This window comes from Pleurodeles waltl, chromosome 3_2, assembly GCF_031143425.1.
Source record: "Pleurodeles waltl isolate 20211129_DDA chromosome 3_2, aPleWal1.hap1.20221129, whole genome shotgun sequence".
In the NCBI taxonomy this organism is placed as follows: Eukaryota; Metazoa; Chordata; class Amphibia; order Caudata; family Salamandridae; genus Pleurodeles; species Pleurodeles waltl.
Window position 1 is genome coordinate 42,332,655 of NC_090441.1, and position 15,479 is coordinate 42,348,133.

Sequence of the window (15,479 nt, forward strand, 5' to 3'; positions counted from 1 at the left end):
CTTTTGAGTTGCAAAAGATTGTGGGTTGTGTGGGGGTGTTATATAGTGCAGTGATTAGGTGTGTCTGCTGTGTGTATGTATGTCAGGTGTGGGGTTTTAGACTTGACCAATGTGGTGTTGTATTCTGTCTGAAGTGATTTTTGTGCCCAGTGGTTCACACCTCCATTGGTTTTCCACCATGGTAAAACCGCTGTGCTGATTTGTGGGTCGTAATCCGGTGGGTGGTAAGTTGTCGGGTTGCGGTGGGACCGCTTCTTTTCCACGCCCCCATTTGTCCTGGTGGTGACGGATTTGTGGCGGTCTTCAGTGTGTGCCTCTTAATACAGTGGTTGGATGACCGCCAACATGGCGGTCTTTTGGCGGCTGCCACCGTGATGGTCTACCAAAAAGACCGCAAAAGTCATAATGAGGCCCATAGTCTGATGTAAGTGCTATATAAATGTTCCAGTACAATACTACTGTGAAATGCTTCAGCATGTTAGAGAATTACACTTTCTTGAAGACACGCTAGGATATTGATTTACAAGCCAAACATTTTCAAGGCACAGCTTGTGCACTGACCTTTAGAGCAAGAGGTGACAACTGCCTTAGCTCTACTTCAGCTCTGTGTTAATTTGTTGGCCTATCCACCTCTATGTATAAGCATTTGCACTCTGTTAGAGATGACAATGGGCTATTTGTTGGGCACTATATCATAGTATGTAAAACATAAGCACTACGTTGTTGTTAATGTGTACATTGAAAACAGTCATCATTAGCAAGGAATATTTGAAGATCACAGGTGAATGGTGGCAAATAATATGTGACCACACAGCAAACCTAAAGACTTAGATCAGTAGTTCCCCTTGAAGGCCGCCTTTGCAGTACCATTTATGTTTTATACATAATAGGTTTTTTAGATGTGCCTTGTAGCACTTTAGTAGTGAGGAAAATAAGAAATCAGATTTGTAGTAAAGTGCAGTTTATTTTACGCCTTCTAAGGTGACTCCTTCGAGTTGTTGTGTAGCCATTTTGTGTATAGCTCCCTGCACGTTAGTTTAACATACTAGGCCGCTGTGCACTTTGCCCTAGATATATTTTATTCAGCTTTGTACTGTTATTTTACAATAACCAATTTTTACGGTCTTGTTTTAATTTCTTCTATCACACTGTTTAGCTTCTTTCAGCACTGTGTTCTCAAACAATGCATTCTTGATCGCCCTGTGGTTCAGTCAAGGCTACAGTCTGGTACATTGCCGGTAAACGTGGTAGAAGTTTAGTCTCCAACATTCGTAGAAAATACACATCCTTACCTAGGGACATTTTCTTAGAACATTTGCTGTGTTAGTTATAAAAACACTTTCTAGTACTAGTACACGTCAAGAGGGAGATTCCAGCCAGGAAACCACAACTTTATGCTGCATGCCCGTTTGCAGATGCTGACGCAGAGTACAGGCCTTTGCTCAGGAATGAGGGTTGATGTCCTCCCGGGGGAACCTGAAAGGCAGGCTTGGAGCTTAACATGCTGTGCTCGAAATATAATTTAGAGAGTGAATAATCCATCGATACTAACGGCACTATGATAGCCTTATTCTTGTGCTTCACTCTCATCGTCACTATTTTAATATTACTGTGTTGTGTAGTTCTGGTTATTGCAGTTCACGCTTTGCTATCCAAAATGCAGTCGTTTTAGTAAACCAATCTTTAAAACTTATGCTGCCTTTATTGTCATTTATATATGAGACCGCACTGTGTATGAGAGAACCGGTTGTGACATGAGTGACCACGACTTCCCTGAGAAGTACTGATATGTCTTGCGCTCACCTGCCCAATTGTCTCTACCATGTGGAAGAGATGAGGCACTGCTAGTTAGCCAGAGCAAAACCTGGATTTGGAGTGACAAGCGTCATCCACCGTGGGTCAGACTTAGTCCCCCACATTGTGGACGATCTTGCCGCTCAAAATCCAGTGGTCTCATTAGGATAATGAGAGCCTACGCGACAGAGTAATATGCCAGCACCAAACTAAACTCTTCTGGAAAACTACTTTTTTCACAACGACTAGATGAATAAACAAATAGGACTAAAATGCTGAATTAAAAAGCTGACAAGTCAATGTAAGAATGAAAGTCACTGATTTTGTTTTTGTATTTATTACAGCTGATGCTGTGGATGATTTTGATGTGATGCTAGGAGTAAATCAAGAGAAAAACAAATATATGAAGAATCATCAGTCAACACAGAGGAACGAAGGTATTTACTATTTTAGCACTGGCCAGAAGAGATGATATAAGAGTTGAACTCAACAGATTCTTATTGCCCTGAATATGTTTACTCCTAACATGTGAGTTACTTAAACAATATCAAATATCATTCAGCAAAAGTAATGAGGAATGATAAAGAATTAGATGCTCTGCCATGTACACGTGAAATTACTGTGAATGTTTATTTAATTGCAGTAAGGGTCATTAAATCCGTTTCCACCTTCACAATATGCAACAGTAGCACAGAGGAGAATGCACAGTGCAAATAAATTGAAGTGTTTTTGTTTTGGAATGTGAAATGCTTAAAGCCTCGTAAAGTGACTTAGTAACAGTGCCATTGCGATGCAAGTATGCAAAATTCGAAAAGTGATTTAGAGAATCATGGGTGACATTCACAATAAAATACAAACTTAGAGAAAAGAAGAAAAAGTATGATAAGGGTGCTTACTTTGTGCTACACAGCAGGCGGAAACAGTCAGCAAAGTATAAAGGTCCACAATGAAAAGCATTCACCAAAAGGTAACCATTGTAAGCAGCAGTAAGTGGTTTGTAAATCCAGACAGCACAGAATGCCCAGGAAGAGGTCAGGGAGGATATGTGAAGAATAGTTATGTTACTTGATCACAAACATGTAAGAAACGTGTATACATTAGATTCAATTGGCACATTCTGTGTGACATCATCAGGGAATGAAGCCTCCTAATGAACACTGTATCAGCACATTCGGTTATTGTCTACCCATATTCAGATTTAGGGCCTCATTACGAGGTTGGCGGGCTGACCGTCGGCACCTCTGGTCAATTACAAGGTTTCCACTGGGCTGACCGGAAGAAACCTCAGAAATCTGAGGTTTCCACCGGTCAGCCCAGTGGAAACCGTGTGGCAGTATTGGCCTTGGCTCCTCATGGAGCTGAGTCCAATGTCATCGCATAGAGGATGCACCCAGCACCCTCGGAATGTGCTCCATCTGCCATAGTGACATGGTCATGGGCAGTGCAGGGGACCCCGTGGCCCCAGGCACTGGCTTTCTGTCAGCCTTTTCATGGTGGGGTCCTCGCCATGAAAAGGCTGGCAGAAAGTGAAGTTGTTATCAGCACGGTGGTGCTGCTTTAAGCACTGCCGTAGCTGAGCATGACTTTGACTGCCCCCCTACCTTTCGGGAACCTTTTTTCTGGCGGTGGTCCCCTGGCGGTCTGACCGCCAGGGTCGTAATTGGCGGTCGGACTGCCAAGTTCACAGCAGTCCGAACGCCACCTCGAGTCTGGCGGTCTAAAGAACACCACATTTGTAATGAGGGCCTTAGTGCCATTAGAGGTACTAGCCCCAAGGAATTACCAGTCCTCAAGGTGGTGTTTTCCAAAGTATTGTATTGCATAACTATACCAGAGGCGACTCTGGAAGACCATAGTAAAGAAGTGGATTCTTAACCTGTAAAAAACCCTAATTCGATGTATGGACCTCCTCATGAAGTCTCATTCACTGTAAGCTCTTATTAAAAATTATTTTCAGCTGTAAAATCCAGTAGACACCTATTGAAAATACATTCAGCTCCTTTGTAGCTCGTTTAAGAGGCTCTCCGCAGTATATAAATGTGAACACATGCATACACAAATTTGAGCATGTGTGGAAGCTGAGCAAGGAAGATCATTGTGTGACTCATTGTGACATCTGTGCACTGTTTGCCATAGACTGGATAGTGACTAAATTATTATGATTTTGAATAGTGAATACCATTTGGAATACAGTGAAATGTGTAATACTTTTACAGTACATGATATACATAAATAATGCTTTTTACCATTATCTCCATATTGGCTTACGGTACAGAGTTTAGAGTTGTTCCATGGATCCGGACCTGAAGATGGAAGTCCAATTTATCCTATTTCCCAGAGCCAGCTTTAATTAGATTCATGCTATGAGCTGCCCTGCTGGATGGTTTAATTTCTCTTCTATCACAGGTGACAGGTCAAAGTGTTCTAAACACAGTGGGCCATCCTCTGGAGATTAGGCTTCTGTTGGCAGCGGAAGAGTGTGGGTTGAAATCTCCATAGGCCTGGTAGCTCCTCCCCATAAAATGGCTAGGATGATGTTGCTACATCGGACAAAAGTCAGAGCTCTGGCTCGTTTCATCACTGAAGACGTCTTTGAAGTTTGAAAGGGAAGAAACCAGGCCAAGTTGAGGTGAGCTGCGTTCACAGGAGAAATATGCTACAAGTTTGGAGGCAGGTGCCATTTTGGATTCCTCCCGAATAGCGTGCAAGAGGTGGGACAAAAAGAGCATTGACTCTTGTAAGTGGCAGCCATGGCTGAAGGGACGATAGGGCATCAGTAGATAGGGTAGGTGATGCCCATGTTTTATAAAACTTGCTGCGTCCATTTTTTAAACTCCTGCTCAGGGAAGAACAGCACAGAAGAAGAGAAAGAGGAAGAGGAAGAGGAGGAGGGAGACCTACTAGTACTGATGATTACTCCCTGTCTGGAGTGTGGAGGCCTTCATTTTGGACATGACTGTTGACTCTGTATTCTGGGCTAGTGCTGCTAGCTTCGTGACCCCCTCTCAGCACCAGTAGAGGACGGACTTGCTATAGACCCTGAAGGAAGGGAGAGTCCCCTGAACATCTGTTGGACTGGTCCTTCCATAGTGCCTAGAGCAGTAGGCACTTGCTCGACACATACACAGCTTGCAAGTGTCAGAAGCACTGGGGTGCGGCTGTCAGAAAAGCCTGAAGTCAGGAGACCACCAAGGCTGAATAGGAGGGCAGGTAAAGGCCCTCTATAGCTAAGCTACTTCTTAAGAGGAGAAAACATGGGTTCATGAAACCGGATTTGGCAACATAGCTCTGCAAATGCAATGCATTGTATATGTTAATGTACTCCCTCGTTTGTTTTAATTTTTTTGAAAATGAAAATAAACTTTAAAAAATGTAAGTAATAAAAGAGGGGAAAGCAGCAGCTGCTCCATAAGCATGGACATTGTGCCTCATACCTATTTAAGTTAGCCTAACATGGCTGGAGATATCTTGAAAAGAATTAAACACTATGGTGCAGTGGAAAATCATCTGAGAAGGTACCCTCTTGGTGGTGAACAATGGGCATTCTGAAATCACAGGAGCACGGTGAAGATTCCCTCCCCAGGAAGCCAGTTCAAGATTGGATCCTCTGGGGCCTAAGTGTTGTGGAGTGGCATGAAATATTGGCTTACGTGATAGAGATAGGAAAACTGTGAGATTATCTCTGTGACCTGCAGGACATAAATCAACGTCTCCTCTGCCCCAAGAAAGTCCTCAGGGCTATGCATTAGGACTCTGCAAAGGGGGGGGGGGTGAGTTGTTCTGTGAAAGTCATGGGCATCATCTTCCCTCTCGGTGGCTCCAAGCGCCTGAGGAGAGGAAGCATATGGCAGTTGGTGAGAAAAGAGAGTGGAAGGCATTTGACTTCTCGTCCACCCGCCATTATCAGAGTGACAGGCCGGTAAGGAAGATATGACATTGTCCTGCACCAGAAGTCTACAACACAGTCCATCAAGGTGTGTGCAGGTACCACAGAGGAGAGAGTGGGGCTCCTACAGGTAAGATTTTCCTTTAAGGAGGATATGGCATCTCATGAGAGGGGCAAACTTGACTGTGAATTATGATATGCATCTTGTGAAGGTATGTGCCCCAGTGTCAGAGGCCACATTAATCATGTGAGAGAATGGAGTCCTTTCACTACTGTAAGTTCACATTTCTCACCAGTGGATTCTCAGTCCCTAGGGATTTCCTTTAGTGGGACCCGGTCTTTTAGTAAACACCACACATTCATCCTACCAATGATTTGTATTGAAAAAAACAATTTTTGATTACACTATTCATCAGTCTACAGTAGGAACATGAGGGCCTTGGAGACTGAAAGCTTCTCAATGCTCCCCATTCGCCAAACATTGGGGCCCACACCGATATTTCTGTAATTACAGCTCCTTCTCACGGGGGGTCTCCATTCTGGTTCATAAAACCTTACCAATCCATCACCAGCACAGCATGTCGGACACGTACGCCTGAAATCTCCTAGTGAGGGGCATTCTGGCTGGCCACCATGTTTCACTATTTAACATATATGGCCCCGATACAGATACTCCTGAGTTTTGTCACACAATACAGTTGCACCTGGACAAAGAACCTGCTGAGCACTTGATAATTGGGGGTGATTTTAACTTGCTACAACAGTGGTTCCCAACCTGCGGTCTGGGGACCCCTGGGGATCCGCAAAGCCTCCTCAGGTTGGTCTGTGACTGCTTAGAAAATTAAATAGTATTAACAGATTAGGTCCCCAGCTTTCACTTATGACTGATTGGGGTGGGGGTCCCCGGATTCCAATAATGATTCAATAGGGGTCCCCAGCCAGATTTCATTACTGATAAAGTGGGGGTGCACGGATGTCAAAAGGTTGGGAACCACTGTGCTACAAGACCCCACACTAGGCACTACCTCCCCACCCTCTTGACCAAGCCACAGACTCCGCAGACTCTCTGACATATGAAACACACTCACTCTATGACCCGTTTCGCCTATCCACCAATACACTTTCTATTCCTCCCCAAGTATCACCTGGTCGCGGATAGATTTCTGGCTGTTGTCGTCTCTGGTCATGAAATGGCTGGGTGGCACAGCCAATTTACCACGCACACTTTCAGAGCACTCCCCAACTTGACTTGCACATCCATTGCATGGACTATATGGAGCACCCGTGGTGCTTTCCTGTGATGGCCCTGCATGACAATGCTTTCCCCAAGGAAGTCCGCTCAGCCATTACTCAATATTTCAACCTTAACGCACTTTCAACCTTATCTCGGGCGGTGCTCTGGAAGGCATTAATCATATTCAAACATTCAGGAGTGCTGCGCTCTGTCCGCTGGAAACTTGCCCGGGTGGAGACTGCCCTGACAAAGCTGGATGACAGCCACGTTATTAACCACAACAGACTGTTGCTAAAGGCTAGGTCTCACCTCCTGGATGAACTTAACAAGCTCGCAGAGTATAAAATAACATTTTTGGGTAACTACACCAGGGCATACTGCTATGGTGAGGGCGAGAGGCTCAGCCGTACGCTGGACCACCTCATTCACCCTTCTAGATCCGCCGCCTATATCGCAGAGATAAAATGGTCAGATGGCACTATGGCCTCTGACATTACAGAAGTGAAGGCAAAATTCCTTGAGTATTATAAACAGCTGTACACTGCTTGGATCACCTCCAGCTCCCTGGCTCTACTACAATACTTGGAGGAGGTGGCTATGGTCTGACTCAGCTCGTTGCAACAACAATTCCTCTGCGAGCCCTTCACTGAGGAGGGACTTTTACCAGCCATAGATATGCTGGATGGCCCTAAAGCATCTGGGTCCACAGGTGCCTTTTATAAGACATACAAGAATCTCCTGACCCCTCACCTCCTCAACATGTATCAGGAGGCAATGGTACAGAGAATACTTTCCCGCACGCTTAGAGATGCAGTGATCACTCTGATCCTGAAACTGGGAAAAGACCTAACGCTATGTGGCACATATCTCCCCCCTGTCACTGTTGAACTTTGACAACAAAATCCTTGGGAAGCTAGCGGCTAATCGACTGTCCTTGTTACTAGACCAGACTATATCACTACCCAATCACCACCAAATCGGGATTTGTGCCACACAGATCCACATCCATCAACCTCCGCATGGTCTTTGCGACTCCTCACAGGGTATCACCCAGAGTCCCTGCAGCCATAGCCCTGCTGGACGCGGAGAAGGCCTTCGACTCACTTGAGTGGCCAGTATTGGAGGCCTCCCACTGCAAGATTGGGGTCCTACAGGGCTTTGCCGCACTGATAATGCTGCTGTACACTTCTCCGACTGCGTGCAACTTACCCTGGCATTCTCTATTACTAGAGGGACGAGTCAAGGATGCACCTTCACAGAGGACTTCAGTTCAAGAACGGGCCTTTGCTGGTCTCCCTTTACGCTGACGATGTCCTCCTTTACATAGGCTACCCTGCCACCAACCTGAGTCTTGTGCTTACTGAAATTCCCCGCTTCAGCACCTTCTCAGGGTTACGGATAAATTGGAATAAATCTGAACTATTCCCCCTGACAGATGCAACCACCCCATTGACCGGCAAATTTTCCCTCACCTGTTGTAAAGATTAGGTTAAATACCTAGGCATTCACATATATAGGGATCGCGAACAAATAATTTGCCTCAACTATGGCCCTGCTGAGAACAAATTGAACTCTCAGATAGACTGCTTTGCCTCCCATTGTCAATTGCAGGGCGTATCGCCTTGATAAAAATGTTGGTACTCCCACAGTTCTTATATCTCTTTGTTAACATTCCAATTCCGCCTACAAACTCCTTCTTTAGAACACTGCAGAGCTTACTGACTCAACTGATATGGGCCGGGAGACACCCACACATACACTGTGAGACCCTCACGCTCCCTTACGAACAAGGGGGATTCGGTGTGCCGCACTTTCAACTATATTATCTGACTGCACAGTTCCACTACACACATTACTGGTACCACCCTGACGCCCCCTTACCATACAGCATACCAGAAAGCGACCCAGTGTTCCCTACCCACTTGACGACTCTGCTCCGATCTGGCGTTCCATTAGACACTAAGGACATTCAACCTCTCACTACAACCTGCTGGGCATGGCGACGCTTAGTGCGCCTACTGCCATCCCCCACACTGTACTCATCAACTCTCCCTCTCAGGGACAACCAGTAGCTTCCGCTTACACGGGAAAAACTAGTCCACAGCACACTTTGCTCCCATCACTTGCCCACCTTAGGGGACCTTTTCCCAGACGGACACATTTCCACAAACGGGAGACCCTTGTTTCACAACTGCTACCCCCAATGGATCAATCTGTCCTTGGTCGTCTCCAAAGCACATTACGGCCACTCCTCCCCATCTACCCTCTTGCCCCTGCAAATTTTACCCCACTAACCTTGATTATTACTGCAGACTCTAGTGCCAGTCTCATATCCAAACTCTGCCACTCTTGCCATGCACACCTCCCACTTAATGACCGGCGGTGTGGGAGACCTGGGGGTTAGACCCGGGATATGATATTTCGGACAAGATGTGGTATGCATGCTGCACACAAACACACCCCCTCAACCATAGACATAAGCTGTTGCATTATAAATATCTTCGTAGAACATACATGACGCCCAATGCCTTAGCCAAACCTGATCCCATCCGCCCCTATAATTGCTTGAAATGCAACGCCGAACACGCGGACATGTGACTGGGTGTCAGAATACTGGAGGGATGTTTTTGTTATGCTTTCATCTATGATTGATACCAGTGTTGTACCGGATCCCCAGATGACCCTCATGAAATATGTAGCATCAATTCCTAAGCCAATGCAACGATTTGCAGCAATGGCCTTATTATTAGTAACATGAGAAATAGCACTGCATTGGGAGTCAAAAACATCCCCTAAGACAAATTGATGGCTCCACAGTCTCATATACTGTGGCACCACTCGTGAGTTCTTTGCCTCCTTGCAACCACCCAGTTCCTGTCCCAAGGATATCTGGAAGCCGCTCAGTGCTTACTTTCTGACATTGGAGGACTCAATTCTGGTAAACACCCAGGACTATGGTATCCCCTGAAACAAGACTAGAACCCCCTGGCAGAGGTCTCCTTATCTAATTCACTCTACACATAGCCAAAAATATGGGTAGATCCATAATTTGTACTCTCTGGCTGATCCGTTCCACCGATATTCTTTGCCAGTGTTGGTTACATAAGTATACCTTTGCATGTCCTTTGTGTCAGAATCAACATGTTACTGGCCCAATAATGGGCTTGTCGTTATTGTATGTGGTGTATGATTGCTTACGGTTGAAAATCAATAAAGAAAATTAGGAACAAAAAGCTAGCCCCCCAAATGTGTATTTTGTTGAAGTCCAGGCACCTTTGTTCCTTTTGTGAGTATGCTATTGTCCTTAGAAAGTTGGCCATACTGTCACACTCTCACATGTGTAAATATCATATCATGACATGAACTCACCTGAAAAACTTCCAGATGAGTGAAGGAAAAACATGTAACATGAATAGAGCTGGTGAATGAATGCATGTTGTGTGCTAATAACGGGCCATCAAGGTCATGCAGCCAAATGTATGCCTCTGTGTGATAATGAGTGTGAGCATATGCTGAATACCAGCTCTCTTTTGAAGGCATTTCCAACAGCCAGGCTACTAATGATGAGGTTACCAAAGCTATTAGTGATGTCACTCACAATGTCATGTGTTCTGCTGTTCAAGTAATGCAACCAGTTTTATGACAGTTTAGTTCATTAATGTTTGCATTAATGTTTGTTTTGCTTCACTTATATGTTTTGATTCACCAACTAAAAAGGACATAATTTACCTGTCTTTGTGTATCATTTATACGCAGATCAGTTAAAAGTAACTTTTTTATTTATTTGCGGGTGTGTGAGAAAGTTCTTTTTGCACGGTCAGCCCCTTTGCTGTGCACTGACGCTGCTGGTTTTCTGTCCAGTCCCAGGTTTATGTGCTATGATTCCTAAAAGATAGCAAATTGGCAAAGTCCTAATTGCCGTATTTACCATTCTAAAGAGGCCATAGTATATGGCGAGTATATAACAGTGGCATGGAAAAGTTTACTGTCACCCATGGTCTTTAACACGTCGCACACTAGGATGAGAAATGAAACATGGCTTCAGTCCTACTTGGGGAACCTGACTTCTGTAGCTTTTGAATGTGCAGAAGAACTTGTCAAATTAACCCTATCTGTCAGGAAAGAATACCTACTTTTCTATATTAAATATGTCACCCAAAGCAGGTCTTCTAGCCCACAAGGTGGGGTGGCTAGTATTTAAAAGTAGTACATGCCAGAATTTAATGTTGACATGTACCTAGTATCCAAAAGCTATTTTCACTGCAAAGGGCTAAAACAGGCATATGAGAAAAACTAAAGTTCAGATTAAAATCATAACTCTAACAACACTGGACAGGCTACCAGAATAATTCAAACAGTATTTTTTTAAATAGTTATTATAAATCCATTTCAGTGGCAAAATTGGAACTTTAATATTTAGCTAAAGTGATGTTTAAAAATGTAGACGTTATCTACCTGAACCTTCATTCATCTTATTAGCATTAGCTTACTGGCAGAAGGCTGTGCCAGTGATTATCCTTAATGAGGAGTGAAAACCGCTCCAAGAGCAGAGAGAATGGGTTAGGCCTTTTGGCAGGAAGACTGGGTGTGGAGTACGTGACACATATTAGCTCAGGAAGAGGAGCTGGGGAGAGTTCAAGAACTTCATTAACTTTAAAGGGTACAGGGTAAAGCTTGCCGGTTCAAAGTAGTGTAAAGGGTGACCTAAAAAAGAAAAGCCTTCTGTCCCCTGCACTCTATGTAACCAGTGTGACACACACGATCACAGTGGGTGGGGGAGTGGGTCCCAGAATTGGTTTTGTGTAGCTGAAGAGGAGAGGACTTCTTGTTTACCTAAACACACCACTGGCTGGTATACAAGCTCCCTCCAGGGATGAAACAATTTTGCCATGTTGGATTTACCTCAACTTAGTGCACTTTGGGATACTTTGCAGTAAGGTAAACAGGATGTGCTACTGAAGTTGAAAGTGTTATCTCTGGGAACTTTACTCATGTTGGTTAGGAATTGTCCTGGAGTCACACCCCACACTGGCACATATGTTTACAAACATGGCACTTCATCCCAAGCACTCAGAACAATTTGTGAACCTGTGCAAGATCAGAAGAGGAATGGACCTGCTGTTTGAAACCTGTGTGGAGATCTTAGGGACTGGACCTGCTCCTACTTTCACCCAGGACTAAGAAGTGGTTAAGATGTGGCTAAAAGGACACAGCATTAGCAAATGGACCTGAACTGTACCCTGTTGGCTGCCTCTGACCCTTAGACCTGTCCCTGAGGTCCTCGGAGCCTTAAAAGTGACCAAGAAGAGCTGCTTTAGAACCTCAGAAGAGTTGGATTTCTGGAGTATCAGCGTGACCTCGCAACAAAGGTGTCCGATTTCAAAGGCACTTAGTCAGCTCCTGCTTCAGGCACCCCTGCTGCAGGACTTTGAGCTCCATAAAAAAAAAGACTAAAGTCCAAAGATAGAAATCTTGTCTGGGAAAAGGCACAAAAAGTATCTGTTTGAATTGAGGACTTCAGCAGCTGTGAAATTTGAATTTCTCCACTCTGAGCTTTTTCCTCCCAAACCAATAGCTTCAGCTGGACCTCATTAAGCATCTCTCCAGCTTCAAGAGGACTTCAGTGGCTACAGCGTGCAACCATGCTCTGCTGGAGGATTTTGACTTCATTTCCAAGACCAAGTCAGAATCTTGGACCTGGACGAACCCACTTGGTGTATCTGACCCATGCTCCATTACGGTCAGCCTGGAATCACACCTGGGTCACCTATAACCACGAACAGTGACTACGGATTGGTACTTTACTTTTTCTTGGCACTTGTCTAAAATTATTAATATTTCATAACTCTGGTTGTCCTTCATGGATTTTGGTCATTTTACTCGTTGCATAGTTCGCTATTTTTAGAAATTTTTTGTGGGATTTTCATTGTGTTGTGTTTTGACGTCTTAACTGTTAAGTAACTGCTTAATACTTTACACTTTTAAGGCTGTGTGCTTTGTGCTGTAGCTACCAGAGGGTAGAGATCAGGTTCAAATTATTGAAGCTGTGTTTTACCTTAACATGTTTGTGGTTTTATTCCTTGTGGTGGGCTACAATTGACCCAAATTTAGTAATCGAGACAGAGGAGGTGATCTTAGCTGGCAAATTCCATATGCTGTTTTAATACCCAATTCTCTTACTGGTCTATAGGTTTCATTTATTAGTTGAACAGAAGGATAAATTACAATTTGCAAAAGGGCAGTCACTGAAATTCAGACTTTCGTCAGTAACACTTAAATTGTTCTTTTAACATAGGAGATTTGGTCATTGGTTCGGTAGTTTCATTCAAAGTGAAAGAAGAGGATGCTTGTTTTATGGACCTCGAAGACTCTTGTGCAAAAGAAAACGTCCTTTATCCCACAGGTGAGTAAATAGTGCTTTTCTACTTAGTCATGAGAAGTTGGAGCATCTCAGTATTTCTGGTTGTCTCTTATGCTTTCTGTCTCTCCCCCTTTCCTCTTTCTCCTTTGCTGTTTCTCTCTTCATAGGCACTTTATCTGTTTTAGTATTCCTTCACTTGAAGTTATAAAGACTTAAATTCTGACAGACACTCTTCTTGTTCAGGTCAGGCAGCCAGGAGCTAGACATGTGCTGACTCCTGGCTGCCTGAGCTGACCATTGACAGGCTGAGGATTTCACAGCCCTGTGGGTGTGCCCTCCTCAGCCTGGCATAAGTGCCTCGAGGCCCTCCCCCTCATGACGAGGTGGAGTGTCACTGATTGCCGCTGACCTAATCTCTTCACTTATAAGTGCTGAAATGCCCTGGGTTGTGTGTCAATCAGTGGTACCTCATCACAGAGTGGGGTGAGCTCAGCTGTCTCACTGACCCTATTCCACTCTGAGGAGTGAGGAACTGCTGCCTTCCCTCGTTGGCAGCAGTCCAAAGCCTGCTGGGACTTCTCAGGAGACATCTCAGAGAGCTCCAGTTAAGGTAAGTTTTACTTTTTTTTTTATGTTTGGTGTGTGCATGTGTGTATGTATGAATGTATGTGTACTTGTGAGTGAGTGTTGTGAATGGGTGTATGTGCGTGTGTGAATGCATGGGTGTATGTGCGTGTGTGAATGCATGGGTGTGAGTGTGCGTGTGTGTGGGGCCCACTGCCCCCCTCCCTGGTAAATTTACCGGTTGCCACTGGTTGTGAGTTTTTGTCAGGCACCAAGTTATTATGAAGTAGGGGTACTCTAATTCTATGGATGTTATACAGTTAATTGCCATAATTTCCTGGCACAATCAACAGAGCTCTGCATTCGACACTCATATATACATAATAATAATTTGTCATTTACTGCGTAATTTATATAATCTGTGAGGTCATAAACAATGATTAGATGGGGTGGAATTGAGGGTTATGTAGCTACCAGCCAACTTGAAGGCTTTTTATATTTTTGGGACATACACTGCAAAACATCTTATTTTGTTTGATTATGTTGTCTGACTGCTTCGAAAATAACTGTAACTGAAACATAACTATTTTTCTTTCAGTAAATGTATATACACTGTGGGTGTGTGTGGATTAAAGGAGTGAATCATTTAACCTAAACTTATTGTACTTCTATTTGTAGGCAGTGTAGTCCTTACTATACTGAATAGTTTATACATTTTGGGCTCAAATCTGTTTTTTGTAAACAAAATGTATTAGTATGTTAACATACAAAAACAACTGGGCAGTGCAGTACTGTGAAGATAAATACACATATTCTGGCATAGGAGGCTCCAAGATTTATTTTGGGTTTAAATCTAAAAGCGCTTTGCCTACTTAAGTTTACATGAGTGTGAACATTTTCACTGTGCTGATAAGAAATTATGCCTCTGTTAATTGTGAGAATCACAACTGGGAATTTTCCATGTGGAAAGTGCATTTGCTTCTATGAAAAGCCTGCCAAGATGTCGGAACCTCTGCATTCCCAAATTTAGTTAGCGTCTGTAAGCATTTCTAAGTTCATTGCCATAATAATCAACTACAAATGCTTCTCACCAACAATTTCCAGGTAGTTCTCCAACCTTAAATCACATGCAAAATGCCTCCTCTCAAGAGCAGGACTGTGCCTCCAAGCTGGGAATGAGGAAGGCACAAGTGTTAAATGGGGTGCAGGAGAACACATTTTGCCACATGCAGATCTGTTTTCCTCATTTAGAAACAACAGAAAAGGTGAAATGTTCTAGTACGCATTTGCATTCGATTTCCACCTGCGTTATTGAACACGTGGTTACAAATACACATGCAGGAATACTTTTGAGTACTCCTGTAAACGTACTACTGTGGCAAATTTCTAGGAGTACTATTGTCAGAATTGTGTTCCAAGTGTAAGGGTAACCCATTGGGAGGAAATATTTGACTTTCACAGCAGCTCCTCTGAAATCATCCCCTTTATATTATTAAAAAAACAGGGTAAATTTTAAGGGCTGCTTTTTCCTCCTCTACTTCTTGTGGCAAGAAGGTGAGACACATTGATTTGATTGGATTCTTCTCCAGAATACAAATGCAACAGAACAACACATACTACCCTTATAAGCACCATTTTGG

The 15,479-nt window shown here is 43.9% G+C and overlaps 1 protein-coding gene across 2 annotated transcripts in view; it reads left to right on the forward strand.

Annotated features, from left to right (window-relative positions):
- LOC138286437 (zinc finger protein 773-like) overlaps positions 1–15,479 on the forward strand; it is an 85,541-nt gene that overhangs the window by 52,123 nt on the left and 17,939 nt on the right. Inside the window, exons 4-5 of one of the 2 annotated variants that reach the window (XM_069226698.1) lie at positions 2,139–2,231; positions 13,210–13,317. In XM_069226698.1, the coding sequence (XP_069082799.1) occupies positions 2,139–2,231; positions 13,210–13,317 (201 nt within the window). The remainder of the gene's footprint in view (positions 1–2,138; positions 2,232–13,209; positions 13,318–15,479) is intronic. The other variant, XM_069226699.1, reaches the window with a different exon arrangement.